General features: G+C 47.0%; 1 protein-coding gene across 1 annotated transcript; it reads right to left on the bottom strand.

Annotated features, from left to right (window-relative positions):
* Positions 1 to 5,916: 5,916 nt before the first annotated feature.
* Positions 5,917 to 21,031, bottom strand: RASL10B (RAS like family 10 member B). Its single transcript, XM_026656636.2, has 3 exons — positions 20,685 to 21,031; positions 7,720 to 7,844; positions 5,917 to 6,949 (listed from the first exon to the last, which is right to left on the bottom strand). The coding sequence occupies exons 1-3, from the start codon at positions 20,898 to 20,900 to the stop codon at positions 6,679 to 6,681; spliced, it is 612 nt and encodes a 203-aa protein (XP_026512421.1). The 5' UTR covers positions 20,901 to 21,031; the 3' UTR covers positions 5,917 to 6,678.
* Between the last annotated feature and the right edge of the window lie 637 nt (positions 21,032 to 21,668).

Raw genomic sequence — 21,668 nt, 5'->3', positions numbered from 1 at the left:
GGCAGTTGGTGGTAGTGACGATGGGGAGGTGGGGGAGAAGTTGTCAGATGGAATGTGGGGCTCCTGAAGGTTCCATGGCAGTTAGGAATGACAGTTGGGCAGTTCAATTAAGTGAGGTGATTAGAGTGAGTAGGAAAGGGATTGGGCATCACTGTGTTCTGAGCTCCAGCACCTATGGCTTGAGCCAAAACCCAATAAAGTGGATGGAAGTCTTTCCATTGCCTTTGGAGCAGAGCCATAGGGGCCTCTCCTAAATTGGCCAACTGGGCCTTAAACCACCCAGAAAATTAAGAGGATCCTTCAGAAATTACTCTTAAAAAAAAATCTAAAACCAAATGAACTCCTTTTTTCTGAACACTGGAGGATAGAATTCTCTATTAAATTCTATGGGATGGTTCATTAAAAACCTACAGAAAGGCGCTCATTCTCTTTTACATTCTAGAGGACTCATCCCTAAGTAGCAACATGGGTTTACAGAGACATCACTGATGTTCCGTCACCCTACATCTAGTGTTCCAAGCTTGTAAGGGCTTCACAATGGGGTCTTCAATACAAAAGGGTCTTCAGTCGGCTCAGGTGGTGAGGGCGCGTGTCATGTAGGTGAAAGGCTGGGCTGGCAATGGCCCAGGGAACCTCTGCCTCAATTAGCGCCAGTTATACCCAACTTGTAATGCATCTAACAACTGCTACTATTAACCAGGTCGTCGTTCACAGGCTCCAGGCCTAGCTAGTGGGAGGTCTTGCCTGGTTGGGTTAAGGAGATAGGTCCAGGCTGCAGTCTGGCTGGGGGAATTTTGTCCCCTTAGGTTTCCCTAGCCTCATTTTAAAATTGTCTTCAGGAACCATCTTCTCTCAAGTTCTCCAGAGCTGAGCTGTGTGCTCACTATTCCTGGCATGTGATCATTGACGCCAGGCTGGGGGTTGTTACATAGCTAGTGTTTTCAAATTCTCGCAAGGTCACGCCCTGTGGCGTGGAGGGGCCATTCCACGGCAAAGGTCCCGTCACAGCCAGCTGGAAATTGGGTCAAGACAAAAACCAGTGGGTCTGATTTCTCCCCATCTCATCCCATTTGCAGCTGTGCATAGTTGCTGTAAAATACCAACATCCCCTTATCCAGCTGCAAATGACCATCCAAGCTGCCTGTAGCAATGGAGAATCAGGCTCAGGCAGTGCTTCTGCCTTTACACACAAGGTGTGATTTTAGTGCTGCATGGCTCAACACGACCCTCACAGCCTATACCGCCTTCTTACTTGATTGTAGGTGTATGGCTTTTGGGGCAGCTCGTAAAGTGTTCTTAAATCCCAATTATCATTCACATTTTTCTGATTGAATTCTTCCTCCCAGCTGATCTGGCTCATAATTGTTTTCAGCTTTGTAAAACTGACCTTTTTAAGAGCGAGAGAGAGAGATAAATGTCAAGGTGTCAAGCCAGCTGTGCTTTACCAGGCAAAACTCCACTATCCTTCCTCTTGGGTATGACTGAAAGCAGACAGAAATAACTTCTGCTGAGTAAAAAAGGTACAGTTTTCATTCAATGTAAAACTATTCTTTAAAATCAGTTCCTCCTCCACACAGGGTATGTCTACAGTGCAAAAAAAAATAAAAAAAAATAAAATAAAAGAACTGTTCTTAACTTGGGTTAGCTAGTTCAAGTTAAAATAGAGCCAAACTGCCATGTCATCACTGTTAACTCAGGTTAACAGTTCAAGTTTAAAGGCTGCGGTTGAGTTAAACCTGAGTTAAAAGCCGTGTGTTAGCTATAAATTGCAATGCCTTTTGGTTGGATTTCAAACCACTGCAGTTTCAATGTACCCATCTAAAAGATCTGTGCTTTATTTTTAAATGTAATCTGGTGGATTCACCATTAGATTGATTTCTGGTCAAAAGGAAAAAAAATCAATATACTTAATTTGCCTTAGTAAGAAATTGCTGAGATTGAGGCGCTGGAATGGGATTCTTTAAAAGAAAAACAAAACTGTAGGAAGTTGCTGGGGTTTGGAAAGTTCACGAGAATTTGATTGGATCTTTATATGGGTATCAAACTAGCAGAGTTAACATAATTCATGACACAAAAATGTGGGGAGGGATATTAAACCTCATGTATCAGGGCTTAAGCCAACCTCAACTATAGAGACCAGGATCAGATCTAATGCAAGGTGGGTGGAGAGGCAGATTTCCCCACATCTACATCTTCTTCTGAAACAACTGGTGCTGGCCACTGCCAGAGACAGGATACTAGACTAGCTGGACTTTGGTTCTGATCCAATCTGGCAATTCCTACGTTTCTAGAAGCAGAGCTGCTCATGCTGGTCACTTGGTGCTGGTGAGGAGTGTGGATATAAGAAAGCAATCAGACATCGCAGGAAAATGACAGAGACGTAGGTACAGAAGAAGGGGAAATGCACCTGATTTTAATCTGATTTCAGATAACGGGGGGTGTAGTGTGTTACAGGCTTTACAGACACATTGGGAATCTCCAACAAGAAATCCAAGGGGAAGTGGAAAACCAAGTCCAAGAAACCCCCAAACTAAACAGGGCAGATGAAGACCATCTGGGGGCAGGGATGGGAGGGAATAGAGAGAGAGACACTCCTAATTAGAGGCTTTCACGTCACTGTCTGTACATTTCCTCCAATGTAGACCAATGAATAATAGGTGCACAGTGCAGAGAGAAATGTGGCTCTCTCCTGAGCCCTCCCAGGGAAGACACTCACCAGGAAGATTTGGGAACAATTTTCCTGCCAAGGAAGCACAATTGTGTGTGTAAAAATGTATATGGGGAAATGTTCCTTCTTAGAACCTCGTTTAAAGAAAGAGAACGGTAACACTTTGTATTAAGGGTATTTTTAGAAATAGGTTAATTCATAAATAATTATGTGATTAGTTATTACAATTTTTATTAAAAATGCTATTGCGCTTGTCATCTTCTCCCTCCTGTTTTGTGGCTTCACAGCCCAATACTGACACCAATCAATACTACCTTGGGGTCTGAGCATGGGCTTGGAAGCCTGGAATTCCTCAATTCATGTTCCAGCTCTTAGATTTAGGCAAATCACTTGAGCTTTCTACCTTATTTCCCCACCTGTAAATTAACTACACCCCACCGGACTATTGTGAGGATTCAGTGTTTGTAGCTGCAGTTCACTCTGAAGCTGAAAAATGCTATAGAAATGAGAAGTATTATTATTACTAATATAATTTTCTCTGAGTCACTGTAGAATATAATAATTACATTTATAACATTTTTCAAAATACTTAATCAGTGCTATAAAACCTATAACTAAGTGTGTTATAAACTGTTTGCAGTCTTGTAGCTGTGTTGGTCCCAGGATATTAGAAAAATAAGGTGGGTGGGGTAATATCTTTTATTAGACCAATTTCTGTTATAAACTGCAGGATACAGGGTTATAGTAATCTATGTATTGGCTTAATACGTGATAGTTTTACATTATAGCACATTTATAAATGCTTTATTATTAGCATTTACAAATGAGTTTTCTTATTAAAAAAGTTTAAGGGATAAAGCTGGCTAGAGAACAAGAATATGGACATAATGTGTTAATAAGTACGAAGTACCAAAGAGATGACATTAGAACCACCTGTAGCAAAGCATGTTATTACATTGTAGTACATGCAGCGTACAGGATAAATAACAAGCAACAGTTAATTCTAGAATTACAATTCCAGCAAAAGGGTCTGCTGATGTCACAAACCATGACCAAGTCCTCCAAAGTCTCAGTAGAATCATAAGCCTAAAATTTACAACTGACTATTCATAGAGTAATGTATTGATTGCTGTGAATATGTACTACTTCTCTTTACTGGCTGGACTCAGCTGTGTGTCATAGACCCTATATTGATACTAGAGATTTGCCTTTAGATCAAGTGATGGAGGCCTGTGTTTTTGGAGCAGGAGGATCTATTACCCATTGTTACTGTGAAGTTCCAAGTAGCTATGGTGTAAGTACCTAGGTAGCCATAGATTTGTTTCAGTTCTCTCTCTACATGGTATATGGCGTTCCATTTTGCAAACCTAACTGTACACGGCATACAATTTCAGCACAGTGGATAATGACTTAGCAATGCTCCTCTCTTTAGTGGTAATGGTAATTAGACAGCTAAATCACAGCCTATCACATTGCAAAAGTGCTCTCAATATAGTTTGTATTCCAGCAAGTGACTTTGGTGATCATGACAGCAAGATTCCAGGGATTTGGTCATAAAAATGAAACTTTAGAGTTCATTTTTTTTAGAAATGTCTTCTTAATAAAAAGTGTTACCAAGATAGTAATAGCATTACTGTGAAATGGGACCTACCAATGGGAAAACACTGGGCTTTTTGTTTTATTATAGATAAGGAAGGCTTAAACATTTTTTAACCTTTAGAAGCTGCAGGTCTGGTTTTACTGGAGAACTTGTTGGTCTCAGGTATGGATTGGGAGCTTCCTCCTCCCCTAAACTTTAACCAAGAAATCTTTTCTCCCAAGTGTTTCTCCTGTGTTTGAGCAAGTTAAAGAGGGGAAAAACAGGGTAGACAAGGAAAAATAGGATAGACAAGACCTATATTTCTAAAATATAAAACAAGCAGAAAATCATTTTTTTTTAAAAGGCAGACCTCTTATCAATCATAAATTAGCCAAAAGAAAAAAATGTGTGTGAGGGGAGGCACAAATCCAATTTCTCATTTTTTTGAATGTCTCCTTTAAACAACTTGACTGCCTTGCTATAGTGTAATTCAGGAGTCTGCCATTGGATGGCATGAGGGCTTCTGGCAAGGGTTATGTTTAGGGAAAGGATTGTCTAGGACAAAAGTAATAGAAGAATCCAAAAAGTGTAACCGTGTATAAAGTATCACAGCATCTCCTTCTAGTAAAGCCTGAACACAGAACTCTCCCTCTCAGGTTTCATTTGTTCTATTACAACAGCCCCCGGCTATCCCAGGGGGGGGATGTGTGTGAGAGAACTAAGCTGCTTTCAGTGGGAAGGAATGAAGCTGAGATCCACTGCAGCTACCGATCAGCCCTTTTAAACAGTGTAAGGAGATAGCCTTGCCTATTTGGAAACTGTACATACTTGCATATAAACGGAGACGTTGACATCTGAAATGTCAGTCAATCTTTGCAAAGTAGCCTTAAGTTGGGGTGAATTTAGCAGGTCAATTATGGTAAAACAACTGTGGAAAACAGGCGTTTCTAACTGAAGTTCAGTTTTCATTGATCTCTCCTGCCATGACAGTAAGATATAGGTGTGTTTGGGTCGGATCAATTTATAAACGATCAGTCCTGATACTTATTTATGCTTATGCCTCTTTACACAGAGGAGCGCAAAAGATCCTTGAGATTAAAACCATCGTGTTTATATTAGCTGTAGGATCTTTCTCAAACACTAGGTACAGGTCTATACAGTATTTTAGTTATCCTTCAAGGAGGCCATTGTCTAGTTTGGTTTCATTATGATGATCATTTTTAAATCTGTACAAAACTGACAGTGGTCAGCTCTAGCAACAAGAGGTAGAACTCCAGTGCCTGTCCAGCAAATCTGGTACAGTCAGATAGGAGTCGGGCAGGGATGGTGGAACTAACACTAGAATTTCAGGATCATTTTGCTTTCAACCTAGTGCTGGGGGGAAAAAATCCATGTAAAAGGAAGAACAAAAATGATGCAGCTAACTGCCAAACCCGGGTGTCTTGTCAGCAGAAGGGGGGGAGGGGCTATTCGTGCACAGCACACACGTGAGAATGAACACGCCGACACGCACATGCCAAGAAAGGCAAGCCTCAGACATGCGCTCACGCTGTTGAGATATTTAAAAAAAGGTTCGGAGCTTGTAGAAACACAACACAGGAAGGAAACAGGGGAGGAAGGACCAGTTGGGGGGGGGGGGGGGGGTGTGTGTGTGTGGGGTGGGGGAGTGTTGAACCATCTGAAAATTCTGTCCCGAAATAAAAAAATAAAAAAATCCATTTCAGCCATGCCTCTCGCTGTCAGGCTGCTCTGTCCCTGATCCAGTGGGCAAAAGAAGGGAGGGTTCAGCTTCCCTGATGCCATGCTACTCTCCGGGCACAAGGGTGAAGGACCTGTTGACTTAAGGCTGACTGGGTCTTTGTATCCGTTTGCAGTGAAAACATCTCTGGTTACCAAGGCAGCAGGGGTTGCCATGCCACACCTCGTGGTAGGCCGTTGGCATTACAGATGGATACCCATACAAATCTGCCACTTGTCCAGACTAGGTCATCCTCAGGTAATAACCAAGCGGCAGGTAATAACCGTCTTGCTCTGAGACGGCAGAAGACCCACTCCCCCCCAACTGCGCGGTAACCAGCGATACTTCACCCATCCCTGCTCTCTCCAAGCTGCCCCTCTCCCTACTTCGCTGGACACCACATCATCCAGTCCATGATCCAATGCAGAGGCGGGAGGAGAGGAAGGCGCCTAACAGCCTTTTGCACTTTGGAGCATGACGCCGCCTCCTTGAATCGGCCGTGCCGTCCATGCGCTGGGGACAGGCAGGGCGGAGGGTGGCTCACTCTGAGGCTTCATCCAGGAGAGCTGGGCACCCTCCCGGACACTGCTTCCTTTGTCAAGAGAGCTGCTCGCGTCCTCCTGCGCCCATCCCTCCACTTTACAAAAGGGTCTCTGGGGGCGGTCGTGGGAGCAGGGGGTGGCGAGCCGGGCTTCACATGATGGTGCATCGGTTCCTGCGCAGTGCCCCCTGGAAGCGGATGGCGGTGTGGACGTGCTTGCAGCGGGCGCAGCCCACGCTCTTGAGCAGCTCACTGAAGAGCAGCAGAATGTGCCAGTTATACTTGGCCGAGCACTCGATGTAGCCGCACTTCCAGGTCTTCTTCACCAGGTTGGAGACGTTCCAGCGGGGAATCACCCGGCCCCTCTGCAGATCCCGCTTGTTGCCCACAATGATGATGGGGGTCTCGGTGGTGCCAATGACCCTGCAGAGAGGCAGGGCAGAGACAGACACAGACAGAGTGGAGTAGTGGGGGGAATTGGTAACAGAAAAGAAGAAACACGTCAATTTCTTTCATTGGCATGAAGGCCACAGTCCCTTAACCTCCAACCCATTACCCCCTTCCAATTTCCTACAATAGCTCTTCTGCTTCCCACTAGCTCACTATTTTATCTTTATTTCTGTCTCCTGGGGATCCCTCCCCATCCTCAGGTCCTGGCTGGGCCTGTCCCAGTGGCAGAGGATGGCAATCCGGAGCCGCCCTTGTGTAATGTGGTGGGGACAGACTGGCGGCTGCTGCTGGGCTGTCAGCAGGGAACTTTGTTCTGCATGGAGGGGTATGGCCCAGTCACTCACCTACCTTGTCACAGCAAGCGCAGCTTACAAATACTGGTAAGAAACCCAAAGCTGCTTTGCCAATGACTAGACTTGGCCCCGCTGTGGCTCTTAATATCTCATTGGCAGCTGCTGGCAGCTTGGAGAGCTCCCTTCTGAGCTGTTTGTTGCTCTTTGCTTTTCTATTATGCTTGAGTGAATTTAGTGCAGGTGGAAGGTGCCTGGATCTAGCCTGCACCTGTTAGAAGATTTCAGTCCCTAGGGCTATCAGCACTGAAGGGAACTCAGCACCCTCCATCCTCCTCCCTGCCCCCAATATATTCCTGGAGAGGATGCACAATTGAGAGGTGACTTTAGCTTTGTGAGCGCGGCCCTTTCCCCAGCTCAGCTGGGCCAGGAGTAAGGCAAGCAGGCACTTACCTCGTTTCTAGGATCTGTTGTCGAATAGTTTTGATGTACTCAAAGCTGTCAAAGCAACAGATGTCATAGACTAGGATGTAGGCGTGGACACTCCGAAGCCCCCTGCAGCATGCGTCCGCCCACTCCTGCAACAGGCACACAGGAATTGGTCAAAGCTCAGGTGCAGAAGCCCCCCTTGGGGTATCTCTCCAGCCTTTCTGCCAGCTCATGTGCAAGGGCACTGCTGTGACCATGCCAGGCCTTCTGCTACTGGAGTCTATGCCCGGGCTTTGCTGGACTTGGGCACTGCTCCTAACGCAATACCACGCCTGCTTCTGCAAACATGGCTGGTGCCACAAAACCCCAGCACCATTGTACTCTTCTATTTCGAGCATCCCTAGGGCCTGCTGTACAAGTTAACGCGAGTCCAGATCTGCGGTTACCGTTGCTTTGGGATGGGTGATATTACAGGCATAACGGGGGTTTTCCCAGCAGCAGCCTCGCTGCACCCTGGTGGAATAAGTAGCAGATAATTATAGCAGGCACATGCTCTAGTGTTAATGCCCAGGACTGGGACTCAAGTGATCTGGGATTTATTCCTGGTTCTGCTGCTGACTCACTGTGTGACAAGGGGTAGTCACCTAACTGCTCTGTGACTGTGTTTCTCCTCCACCTGCCCCCTCAAGCTCATCCCATCCTGGTTACTAACCTTCCTCAAACCCCCCCACCCCTTCTCTCCTCTCCTCTCCTTCTTTAACCTCTCGGTCTTCTCTGGCTTGCCCCCTGGCAAATAAAAGCATGCTCTAGTCCAAACAGGAATTAATTCCGGGAAGTCCTATGGCCTGTTTTTAATACACAAGGTCAGACTAAACTACATCAACAAAACTCCTCTCACCAGTATCTCCAGCTACCTCACCCTGGGTAAAGTTCAGGATCAGGGACCAGCGCAGGGTTAAGTCCTCTTTCATCTCTACAGGATGGGTTCAAAGCTGACTCAGGGGAAAAGCGATCAAAGTTACTTACGTTCGTGGGCTGTTTGGGCTATATGATTTGCGATTGATGTTGGAGGGGAGAAGCCTAGTTCCTAAAAGTTTGTTCCCCTTTATATCCACATTGGCAGGGCAATGTAGGGAAAGCCTGCACGTGAAGGACCCCGGTCTCCAGGTCTGTTAATTAGGTACTTTCCAACAGCACTAATTTCACCTTGATTGCTAGATACTTGATGGCACTATTAGTGCATGATCTGTCCATGGTTCTGAATTAGCTTGTTGCTAGATTTATAGTGCTTGCCTCTGCTTAATGAACTCACTGAACGTTTTTGCGTTCACCTCTGGCAGTCTAGACTGTACACATTTTGTTTGAACTAGAGAGAGATCAAATACATTTCCTGGTCTAGAGCGGACATTCATCCACATCACAGAATGACTGGGCCAGGACAGCTCTTTACGCAGGAAAGGCAAAGATTAGGATACTAGGTTTTGCTAACCAGAAGGCCTGAGGCCAGACGAGCCCAGAATTGGACTATCCAGTGGTATTTCATGTTAGAACTGAGAGTCATTGGCCGAGCTGAGTTTGTGTAGGCTGCGGAGATCAGGACTGGAATAGCAGAAGGAGCTATAGCTATAGATCGAAACTGGTGGTGGTTGTTGTGGGGTGGTCCCAAGACTGGAGTAGCAGGGCATGCCATAGATCAGCACTGGATGTATTGGCAGAACTGGGGGTGGTCCAGGATGATAACAGAAGGGGAAGCTGCAAGTTAGGATTGAGATGCCCTGGCACAATCCCAGCCCACACAAAGTCAGACCCTTATTCCATGGCTTTGTGTTCCTCCCTGCATTGCCTAGGGCTGTAGGGGACTAGTTCAGTGTGGGTGAGCCATGCTACATATACAGTTTAGGGCTATAAAATGTTAATAAAAAAAGACATTTGTTGAACAGCTGGGGCTTTTCAAGAGCTTCCCATACAGAACAGTCAGTGTTTTGTGCATGATGCATGAGTGAAAATATGCCCTGCTTTTACCTCCTTAAATGCCACCATTCAGCAGCCGCTAACACTGCATTTGTTCAAGAAAAAAAACGAGAGAAATACTAATTCCCAGTGCCCAATCCAACCCCGTGTAAAGGTTGCATCGGGGCTTCCAGAATGCTGTTCTCCTGGACACAAGCGCAGCTCAAAGGTGACTCTAGAAATACAATTGCTGTCAAAGGATCGGAAAGACGCAAGTCCCAGGAAACAAACGTAGGAGACATTCCGTCTTTGCCTGCTGACCGTGTGGAGTACACAAGAATCCAGTCCACGGCAGAACCACAAAGCTGTAGAGCTCTGATCACTGGTAGCCTGGGCTCCTCTTGTGAGCCATACAAACTGGCACCATTGGGCACTTCTCTCACTGCACAGGGATGCAACGCACAATTTCTAACAAAACAGGAATCACCCATGTTTAATGGACTGAGGAAGTGGAAGGTGTCCCGGACACTATGGAAATGGGTAGAGATTTAGGATTCCATACAATATGGACCCTGTTATGACAGATAGCTTGGGACAGCACGCTATGCAGGAGAAACTGCAAAATCTTGACTGTAGAGTATAAAAATACAGTTAGAAGAAACTATAGTAATTCTTCCTGTAGTGAGACATTTTCGTACAATCATCCCCTTTTATGGTTATGATATTTGGGAATAAAGCAAACAAAAGGAGCTAGGAATGGAAGAAATGGCAAAGGACACTTTTTTGGCTTGCTGCTTTACAGACCACAAAGGTTTGAATGAATCACTGGAATTAGCGATGAAAGAAACCTATTCATTCATGGTGCCACCCCCACGTCCCCTGGTCAGGGCATGAAAATGACAGGGTGACTTTTCAGTGACTGTTACCAAAGCGATAAAGATAATAGTGGCAGCTTATTAGCTGTAGGTTAATATCTTTATGGAAGAGTTCCAATATGTCTGGGAGATCAGTATATTACAGCTTATTACATTGAGGCTGGGATGCAATTTGCTTGAATGCCATCACTCGAGTCATTTTCAGCATTGTCCATCATGATTTCACTAGGGTGTTATTATCTTATCTAGATTTCGCTTAAAGTTGCTTCGCCTAATGATGCCTGCAGTTAAGTGTTGTAATACAATTATTGGCAATACAAAAAAAACAAGGACTGATGATTAGTTCATTAATGATCAGTTGCTGTTTGCAGTAGCTTATTGATTAGGCATTTGGATTAAGGGCTGATTTCTAATAGATAAATGAGCAATGATAAATTGCACGGCAAATACTACAGTGATGCGGGGGGGGAGGGGGAACTGCAGTATAGGCTAGTGGTTACAGCAGGGATTCTAGCAGTCCCTGAATTCTACTTTTCCAGTGGCAATGCATCCTTGAGTAACTAGTCGGGCAAATCACATAACGTCTCCATGCCTCAGTTTCCCTTTCTATAAAATGCATTTGACAATATTCTGCTGCTTCAAAGATGAGTTGTGAAGCTTTATTCATGAAGGTTGGAGGTGAAAGGCACCAGAGAATTCCAAATAATCCTACATCGGGGAGGAGGACGATGTGGCAATGCTGATGGAAGGAAAGTGAACATGTTTGATTGCCTTACACCGGAGGCAAGTAGCTATTGCTGGCAGGGAGACTAAAAGCCCCAACTGCCAGAGACAAAGACCTTGAGAAAACACCCAGGACACAGGAGCAGTTGGGCTGATGTGGATTATGCAAAGTTGATGCCAGTTTCTAAAGGTTAAACTGGTTTCTCTGACAGGGGAGTCAAATATATAAATGGTGTAACTTCACTCCTGTCACTTAGGTCCTACTAAGGATAAACTTGAATCTTTGAGCTTGATTCTCCACTGCCGTAGAGTAAACCTGCCTGCTGTAGGGTTCCTCTGAAGCATCTGGTACTGGCCATTATTGGAGATAGGACACTGGAGTGGATGGACTTGGGTCTGAGCCAGTAGGACAATTTCTACAAGTAATGCCTCTGAAGACAATGGATTTACTCTGGTGTAAGTGACAGGAGCACTCGGCCGTAACATATTTTTAGTATCTTGACCGTTGAAAGGGTCCCTGTATCTGAAAGGGAGCTGAGTGAACTCGGAGCAAGGGTTTGTCAGTGCAGGGGCCAGGCTGGCCAGTTCTTCCTCCCCAAGAGGTTATTCCAGAAAGTAGGTTCCCACCAATTGTTGGAGCATGAGCGTCCAGCTTGTGCTCCCCTTGTGACGCACGTGTGAAACTGAGCCTGGACGCCCCGGTGGATCAGGCTGCTGCTTTCCTGTTGTTTTCCTTTATGGCATGAGTGTGAGAAAGTTTGCTATGAATTAGCTCCACGCTGCTCTTTCTGTTCAAAAGCACCTCCCAAAAAGCGTGCGACCGTCAGGTCTAGCTGCCTGTCGGTCCCTTCATGAAACGCCTGTGAAAGAGGAGCATGCACACCATCCCTTCCTCGCTACCCCCGAGTGGAGTGTGACCCATGGCTATAAAGCCTAGTGGATGGATGGAACCATCCTGATAGGCTGCTGAGCATTCCAAAGAGGCGGGGATCCATCAGTGAGCATTCTAAAGGGGCGGGGATTGATGGCCAGCAGGCAGCACAGAGCTGTGTGCTCTCAGCTGCCAAATCCATGTTCCTCCAGCACAGAGAGAGAGAGGTACATTCTTCTCACAAATTGTGCCTTGTTCGTGCAACAATAAGGCCGTTCTGGGAGAAGCTGTTGCCATCCCGTGCCTAGGGCATTAGTGGATAAGGGGCTGTTCCTTCTGTCTAAGGATGCCCAGGGAGAAGTGCTTATCTCCTGCTCGCTTGCTCCCCACGCAGCCTCAGCCCTGCTGAATTATGCATTGCCAGAAGCCCTATATTTTGTGTGATTATAAACACGGCATATTTATAGATTGCTGAGCATCGCTTTCCACTTGGTGATGTAGCAGCCTTGGCCCGGGTGCCCCCAAGTTCTGCTTCAGAGAGGCAAGTGAAGCTATTTAAAGCAACTAGGGCAGGGTGACAGGATCCATGCCTGGTGTACGGGGGCTTGGGGCGAATTCTATTTGCAGTGCTGGCCCCCATGTGAGGTACTGTGTGTGGAGCCCATCCACCGTCCTCCTTTGCCCTCTTTATGCCCCCAAATGAATCCTGGGCAATCTCCTGCCTGTGTCCTTCCTACAGCTAGGGTGACCCCCTCCTTCACCTCTATATAAAGATCTGTGATGTCTCGCTAACCCCAGCACAGACTGGGAAGCTAGGAGGTGAAGCTGAAGTGCAGCGTTCCAAGCAAGGAGCCAGGAAGGCCACATAGGACCATAGGCAGGGATGCTGGTCTGACCAGCAGATAGGAGAGCATGACATGGGACTGACGGAAAAGCAGGCCCTTACGTGGCTACCTATGGTGCTGTGATCTAAGGGTACTTCTCTTAGAAAGGCCTGGCCTCCAGATAAGGTTCAGATTCACTTACCAAGCCATTGGCTCCGCACTACACAAATAACCGTTTGCACTAGTGGCAACCACACAGGCCTTAGTGGCACGATGGGAATGTGGTGGTGGGTTGTGATATGAACAAGCAGCCACCATGGGAGACAAGGAGTCTGCCTCGCTGGGCTAGGAATCCCTTAAGGACAGCCTCTCCCATGGCCTCTCCAGGACTTGGTCCTTTCAGTCAGAGGAATACAGGGCAGATCCCCTCGCTCCACATTTTGGCATTTCAACTTCTGCCTCTGACCAGCGATGAGCCCAAGCCGTGAAGTCTGGCTCCAGGTCTAAACTTCCCCACAGTCCCAGGAGGGTTGGAGCAACCCATTTCAGAAGCCCTTGGGACGATGGACACGGTCTGCTGGAAAACAGGTATTCTTTATCCCCAGAACCCACGCCAAGCTATTCATGCCCCTCAACCTTGCCCTGGAGGGACCCCACCTCACTTAGTCCTCTGCCTCTCTTCTGAGCCTGCTAGGAAAGGTTCCAGTTCTGATGGGGGCATCTGTTCCTCTGGAACGGTTCTAACCCACTCCATGTTCTACTGATAGTCTCCCAGCAATTACTTCTGGTCAGTACCGAACTGGACCAATAGGGTGATCTAGAAGGAAAAGCCTTTGTAACCCATGACCAATCTCCTGAGCCATCCATTCTCCCTTCAACAGCCAGGCCTCCTCTTTCCCATTCAGGTGATGCACTCCTACCCCCTCTACATTTATCCTTCCTCTGCAGTGGCGGCTGTAGTGTTTCCCACCTCCCTTCACTCCTTTGAGATCATTCCAGGGCCCATTCTTCCTTCCCTGGAAATCTCCATCTGTTTGCACCGTCCGCCCTCTGTGGTGCACGCCGAGACACGGAGTATGTTAGGCATCATCCGTCATGTCAATAAATTACCCTTTGCTTTTTCTGTCTGTCTCTTGCGCTGACCTTTTTGTTCCCTTGTGCAGTGTTGAATTTTGATCCTCCTCCTTTCTTGTGCAGGTCTGGGGGAATCCTTCCATTTTTATCCCTTTACTCTATTGACCTCCGTGCATCACAGCAATGCTCCGCTCTGAACCTGTCCAGCTGAGGGAGGATGAATGCAACTCCCCAGAACCCCCCAGCTGAACCCCATTTATATCTGTCTGGGTGCAGGGCACTGAGGGTTGATTTAGGGCTCAAAGGGGATTGAACTGGGGCACTGGCATTGTGTTTGGCTCTTGGCACACGCTTGAAGTTCACAGAGTCTAAGGCCAGCAGGGACCACAGTAAATCATCTACTCTAACCTCCAGTATAACATAGGCCAGAGAACTGCCTTGAATTAATTCCTGCTCGAACTAGAGCACCTCTTTTAGTAAAACGTCCACTCCTGATTTCTCCTCAGAGCTGCTCCACATTTTTCAGCAAAATGGTTTTACAACCCAATTACAGCAGAAGTTTTTCATGTTGGTCAACATTTTCCAGCTTTTTCCAACCACGCCCTCCCGCCGCCCCCCGAAACTAAAAACCAAACAATTTTTGGTTAACATTTTTGTTAGTCGCTACAAAATTGGGGGGCAGAGGCCACTAGGTTTTTGCAAATAGAAACCTTTTGCTGAGAACTGATTTTTTTTTTTTAAGCCAAAACCAGATTTTGAAAACCAAAACTGTTTTGTGGGAAATTTGGGGAGAAACAAAAAACAAAACAAAAAAAACACCCATTTTTTTCCTAAATGCCCCTTAAAAAAATAACTGGCATTTTTTCAACCAGCTGTTTCACTCACAGTGCAGTGAAAGGCACCTTCTAGGACCTCTTCCCTCTTCTATCCGCTAGGCCAAAGTTTCTCAACCTTTTTGATACCAGAGACCGGCTTGCTACTGTGTCAGGGACTGGCATCGCTCCACGGACCGATCATGGAGAAACACCGAGTTAGACCGCTCTCCGTTTTCTCCCCCCTCCCCCCGGTTAGGGGTAGGGCTGTTCATGGTGTATTAGCTCCTTAAGCCTCATCTACACACACATTTATACCTTTTTAAATATGCTGGTAAAGTCAAACTGGCACAACTCCCTAGTGTGAACATAATTCTATCGGTATAACGGTGTTCATGCAGATACAGCTTTTTCCCATGTAGGAAGGGATATAAGCTATCCTGGTATAAAGCAATAATGCCTCCACTCTAGGGACTGTACCAGCATCACTACAGGTAGACATACCAGCCTAGATTTTTAAAGCTATTTAGGAGCTGCTGCGCTCAGCGTTGCAACACCTAACTGATTTAGGAGCCGAAGTCTAATTTTCAAAAGGGAATTAGGCACTTGGGTGGAAATGAGACCAGCTCCTAAATCAGTTAGGCATTGCAATAAATACCTTAAAAAATTTGGGCCCCTGTCGACACTGAAATCAGAGGTGTGGCTGCAGCATGGGTAGACATACCCGAGCTAGCTCTACCCGCCGGGTAATGATCGATCTATCAGGGGTTGATTTATCGCGTCTAGACTAGACGCGATAAATCGATCCCCGAGCGCTCTCCCGTTGACTCCGGTACTCCACTGCCGCGAGAGGCGCAAGCGGAGTCGACGGGGGAGTGGCAGCAGTCAACTCAGCGCTGTGAAGACGCCGCAGTAAGTCGAGCTAAATACGTTGACTTCAGCTACGCTATTCTCATAGCTGAAGTTGCGTATCTTAGGTCGATCCCCCCCCATTGTAGACCAGGGCTAACAATAGCAAGGAAGCTGCAGAAGCATAGGCTGTAAAAGACCCTGGATACTTACTCAGGTGACTAGCCCTGCTGAAGTCCATGCTATTGTGTCTTTCTGGTGCTCAAACTAGCTAGATTAAAGCTAACTCGGGTATGTCTATATGACCTGGAATCATGGGCAGCAGGTTTAAAACAAATAAAAGGAAGTTCTTCTTTACACTGCGCACAGTCAACTTGTGGAACTCCTTGCCTGAGGAGGTTGTGAAGGCTAGGACTATAACAGTGTTTAAAAGAGAACTGGATAAATTCATGGAGGTTAAGTCCATTAATGGCTATTAGCCAGGATGGGTAAGGAATGGTGTCCCTAGCCTCTGTTTGTCAGAGGGTGGAGATAGATGGCAGGAGAGAGTTCATTTGATCATTACCTGTTAGGTTCACTCCTTCTGGGGCACCTGGCATTGGCCACTGTCGGTAGACAGGATACTGAGCTAGATGGACCTTTAGTCTGACCCAGTACGGCCGTTCTTATGCCCCGTGATTGCAATGTAGACATGATGTTTCTGCTTGAAACAATTATTCTGGTCCAAAACTGTATCAGGCCTTAAATTTGGAAATTGCTTTTGCTCTAATCTACGTCATGTGCAGATATTATGGGGATGAGCTCTAGATAAATGCTTGGAATAAATAAAGTGCCAGCACTTCCTATCCTGGGACTAACTGAAGCCAGAGCCAGTGGGAAATGAAGAAAAGGGTCACATGATGTTTTTTCACAACTCAGAACAGATTCAGTTCAAGTTTGGGGAGGGGACAGTTTGGATTCTACCCAGGCTGTTTCCCCATGAAAAATTACTGTCTTGTATCTTAATAGCAGAGAGCCTCGTGTGTAATCCTTAGGCATATGTTCCTTTCATACCCACCCCTCCATTAGATTCTGCACAGCATGGCCCACGTCCTCCAACAGCAGCTCATCTGAAATTGAGCAGCCTTTAATTATCTCTATTTTGGTCCCATTTTGTGGCTTTCACAATCTGAATGAGATTCTGGTCACTCATGCTGAAATGCTTCCTCCCCACAGCCAGAGATCTCCGTCAACTCTTTAGTGTTACTCAAAACTAAGTCAAGAACGGCTTCTCCTCCTACACAGGGCCCTTGCTATCCACTCCCTCGGGCAAATATCCCTCAGGATAGGACACAGAGATAAAATTTCTAGACACCATAAATGGATGCTTCTTGGAGAAGCTTGTCCTGTAACCTAGAAGGAGTAAGGCAATTCTTGATTTAGTCCTAAGTGGAGCATAGGATCTGGTCCTAGAGGTGAATATAGCTTGTACTGCTCGGTAATAGCAACCATAATGTAATTCAATTTAACATCCTGGGGGGGGAGGGGGAGGAATGCCAAAAACCCCACCACAGTAGCATTTAACTTCAAGAAGGGGAACTACACTAAAATGAGGAAGCTATCCCAACAGAAATCAACAGGAACAGTCATAAGGGTGAAATGCCTGCAAACTGCATGGAGACTATTTAAAAACACCATAATAGAGTCTCAAACTAAATGTATACCCCAAATAAGAAACAGTAAGAGGACAAAAAATGCTACCATGGCTAAACAACAGACTAAGAGAGGTAGTTAGAGGCAAAAAGGCATAGTTTAAAAACTAGAAGTCAGATCCTACTGAAGAAAATAGAAAGGCACACAAACTCTGGCAAGTCAAATGTCGAAGTATGATAAGGCAGGCCAAGAAAGAATTTGAAGAGCAACTAGCTAAGATCACAAAAACTAACAGCAAAACTTTTTAAATACATCAGAAATAGGAAGCCTGCCAAACAGTCAGCAGAACCACCGGATGATCAAGGTGCTAAACGAGCACTCAAGAAAGACAAGGCCATTGTGGAGAGGCTAAGTGAATTCTTTGCATCGGTCTTCACTGCACAGGATGTGGGGGAGATCCCCACACCTGAGCCATTCTTTTTAGGTGACAAATCTGAGGAATTGTCTCAAACTGGGGTGTCAGTAGAGGATGTTTGGAAACAAATTGATAAATTAAACAGTAATAAGTCACCAGGACCAGATGGTATTCTCCCAAAAGTTGTGAGGGAACTCCGAGATGAAAATGCATAACTACTAACTGTGGTATGTAATCTACTGTGTAAATCAGCCTCTGTACCAGATGACTGGAGGATAGCTAACGTAATGCCGGTTTTTTAAAAAGGCTCCTGAGGTGATCCTGGCAATTAGAGACCAGTAAACCTAACTTCAGTAGTACCAGGCAAATTGGTGGAAACTATAGTAAAGAACAGAATTATCAGACACAGATGAACACGATAGGTTGGGAAGAGTCAACACAGGACTGGACAATGGGATGGGTCTTTCAAAATTGCCCTGTTCTGTTCATTCCCTGTGAAGCATCTGGCACTGGCCTCTGTCAGAGAGAGGATATTGGGCTAGACGGACCATTGATCTGACCCAGTATGGCTGTTCTGTTTTTATGTTCTTATTACACTTCTCTGGGACTACGCTTTACCAATCTGCAAGAAGGGACATTGTGAGGATTCAGCTTTGGGTTGAAATTAAGCACATGAAATTTCAGCCTCAAAGGGCATTGTTGGGACAATTATACCCTTGGGTAACCGATATGCATTTAGCTAATTATAAAGCACCCATCCCCATAGTATCTACATTGGAGATGAGAATCAGAGCATGGATTCTGTCCTGCCACCTTAACTATGGAGCCACTACCCTGACTACCTCCATAACCATCACCAGTCCCCTACAGATTCTGAAATCACCCTCACTCCCTGATTGATCGCCCAAGAAAATGTACTGACCTCCCCAAACAGAAGGCATAAAGTTAACGTCTCAGCAAACAAGTCAGACATTAGTGGCGACTTTACGTTCTGCATCTGCTGGGAGATCAATGAAATTGTACTGCACAGTTTGAGCACAATGCCCTGGTACACTACGAATTCAATCACTCCCTCAGACTGTCGGTTGGGATGCCCTCTGTTACAGCCTTTGATTTCGCCGGCTGATGTTGGAGGGCAGAATATCCCACCTAGGACTAATTTTCAACAGAACTGCCTGTTTCTGTTACAGCAGCCAAGCATCCCCCAAAGACGCCAGGTTTGTTTTACGTGAAGAATGGCGAGAGAAACGCACCATACCCGGCAGATCAAATACATACAACACATCGGGGAAGGTAGGAAGGGACAGCAAGGGACTGAGACGCAGGTCCAGATTCACACAGGGAGTTAGGTGCCTGGGATAATCAAACCTACTTGTTCAGGAGCCTGACTTCAGAGATCCAAGTCTGGCCAAACGTCACGTTATTCGGCTGTTTTTATCCCACTCGAGGAGGGATCTGAACTAGGGCAGGAGCGTCTCTCTCCTAGGCCCTGTGTCAGCAAAGCATTTCAGCCCATTGAAGTCAGTGGCTTCACGTACGCTGCAGCTGGAGGTGGAATTTCCAGCTTTAGTGGATGTCCAAGACCTCTGATCGAGCTAGGACAGTAAAACCAACAGCACAGCCCCGGGGCGGCAGGAGGAGCTAGCCACAGGAGTACGTACCTAGGTTCGTAGACAGGATCGTACTAGCCCATGCCGCCGCGGCTACACTGCTCGTTTTAGTGCGCTAGCTCGATCCAAGCCAGTGCGTCTTCCTCTGCCCGTGCTGGAAATTACCCCTCCAAGCGGCGGGGTAGACATATCCAGTGAGATTTAAGCAGGTGTCTAACGGAAAGCACATGCTGCGGTGATTCGCTGAACAGGGCTGGACAGGCCACAATTCCTATGGTCATTCAAATGCCTAGGCTGAGTTAAGAAGACACCATCCTTTTAATAAATAATAATAATAATACCTAGCGCTTATGTAGATCTCAAAGTGCTTTGCCAAAGGAGGTCAGTATCATTATCTCAATTTACAAATGGGGAAACTGAGGAAACTGAGGCATAGAGAGGGGAAGTGACTTGCCCAAGGTCACCCAGTAGGCCAGTGGCGAAACCGGGAATAGAAGCCAGGCCTCTTGAATGCCAGTCCAGGGCTCTAGCTTCCTACTTTCTCCTCTGGAACGATGTACAGTATCCAAAATGTTCCGGGGGCCTCAAAAATGGGGGTTCAGGCCAGTGGGAGAGGGGCACATGGTTGTGACAGGAGAGGGGGCTAAGCACGGAGCCGCAGGTGGGCAGGTTGGTTATTTGGGGTTTGGATAATGGGGGTCACAATGCGTTTTCTGCATGTTTAAGTGATTCCTAAAGTTCATTGCAATTCTCACTGAGACCTAATCTCTCCAGCACTGAAAGGCGTCAGTTCCCATGACACTGCAGATCGTGCCCGGCCATATATTGTAACTGTCATGAGAATCAGCCAGATTGCAATATGTTAACGACACCTTCCCTGGCTTAGCGCCTTCCACCCAAGGGTCTCAAAGCAATTCATGAAACGGAGGCACCAAGAGTGGAAGCGACTCACCGAGGCCATGATGCGATTCAGGGATTAGAACCCAGGTGTCCTGATTCCCACTCCTAGGCTCAGAACACTAGAACAAACCTTCCCCGAGCAGCCCCCTTCTTACACATTTGTTTACCAGGCAAATCTTGCCCCGGACATGCAAGACACAACCTGATCCTAAGAGGAAAACTACTGCAAAAATATCCCTGGGCTGCATCTTTGCAGGGCTGTGGATTAGTGTCCTTAACGGAAACCCATCATATGCCGAGTCAAATGGCAGGAGACTCATGGCATTGGGTCTCTTCTGTTGATAAGTCAGAGCACATGTGACCTCGGGGGGAGACTCAGAACTGACTCCCATTGTTACCGACAGGCTCATCTGCCTTTGGCTGGCGTTATTGGGTCAGCGCCTGGCACACGTACCTGCAGCGTGTTAACTGGGAAAGATGTGATGGGTGGGAAGTCCATGATCTGTAGGTCGTGCACGTGGCCGTTCATGACCACGGCCGGCAGGTAGACACGCCGCGTCTTGGTGGGCACGCACGCCTCGCTGAACTCGTTGTAGAGGAACTGGCGGACGATGGCGCTCTTCCCGACCCCTTGAGCCCCAAGCACGGCGACCTTGAAAGTTGTCACCATGCCTCCCGGCCGTGGCCCCCCCACGCGACGTGGCGATCGGCTCCTTGGTGCAGGCCACTGCGTTTGCACTGCCAGGAAGGCCCCCGGGCTGCATATTCCAGCGGCTGCGGTTTCAGCCCCATTCAGGAAGCATTTCCTCCTCCGCCCAGCCTGTCACTGCAAGACCAAGAGCGACCCAGTCAAACAAGACACACCCTCCCAAAGTATCCCAGGCAGCCTCACGCCAAACAAACAAACACAGCCCTGCCTAGCTAGCTAGAGCTCTTACCTGGCCCCACAGTATCCGAGCACCTCACAGCCTTTTCATGTATTCATCATCCCAGCCCCACCGGGCTGTTATGCCCATTTTACAGGTGGGAAACTGAGCCACAGACTCAGTGACTTGTCCAGAACAGGGAATCGAACCCAGGTCTCCCAAATGCTCCAAGTGCTCCAACCACTGGGCCATCCTTCCTCCTACCTCTGCCCCTTTCCGTCACCTGTGCTGACAAAGCCCTGGCTCTCTCCAACCTCCCCCCTCACTGCCACCTCGGTAGCAGATTCTTAACAGTCCCATTGGGGGCTGTTTTAAATGACGCCAGCTGGCGCTGGGCCCCTAGGGATCCCGTTTCCATCACTCTCCTTGCCCCGGTGCAGGGGGCTGCAGGGAGGGAGGTTGAGGAGAAGGCTCCAGGCTTGGCTGGGCTGTACCCCCAGTAGAGGACTTAGAGATGTTTCTGCAGCCCTAGTGGCTCAAAGGGAGCAGAATGAGCCAGAGAGTCTGGTAAC

Source organism: Terrapene carolina, unplaced genomic scaffold (assembly GCF_002925995.2).
Source record: "Terrapene carolina triunguis isolate 2854851 unplaced genomic scaffold, T_m_triunguis-2.0 Scaffold231, whole genome shotgun sequence".
NCBI classification, from domain to species: domain Eukaryota; kingdom Metazoa; phylum Chordata; order Testudines; family Emydidae; genus Terrapene; species Terrapene triunguis.
This window is presented reverse-complemented; position numbering and strand designations above follow the sequence as displayed.

What these genes read in the sequence shown, in the direction of transcription:
- RASL10B (XM_026656636.2), bottom strand. Translation starts at nt 20,900, where the DNA reads ATGGTGACAACTTTCAAGGTCGCCGTGCTTGGGGCTCAAGGGGTCGGG. An exon ending in TCCCAGTTAACACGCTGCAG is followed by an intron (nt 7,845 to 20,684) that starts GTACGTGTGCCA and finishes TGCCTGTTGCAG; the next exon opens with GAGTGGGCGGACGCATGCTG. An exon ending in CAACAGATCCTAGAAACGAG is followed by an intron (nt 6,950 to 7,719) that starts GTAAGTGCCTGC and finishes GCCTCTCTGCAG; the next exon opens with GGTCATTGGCACCACCGAGA.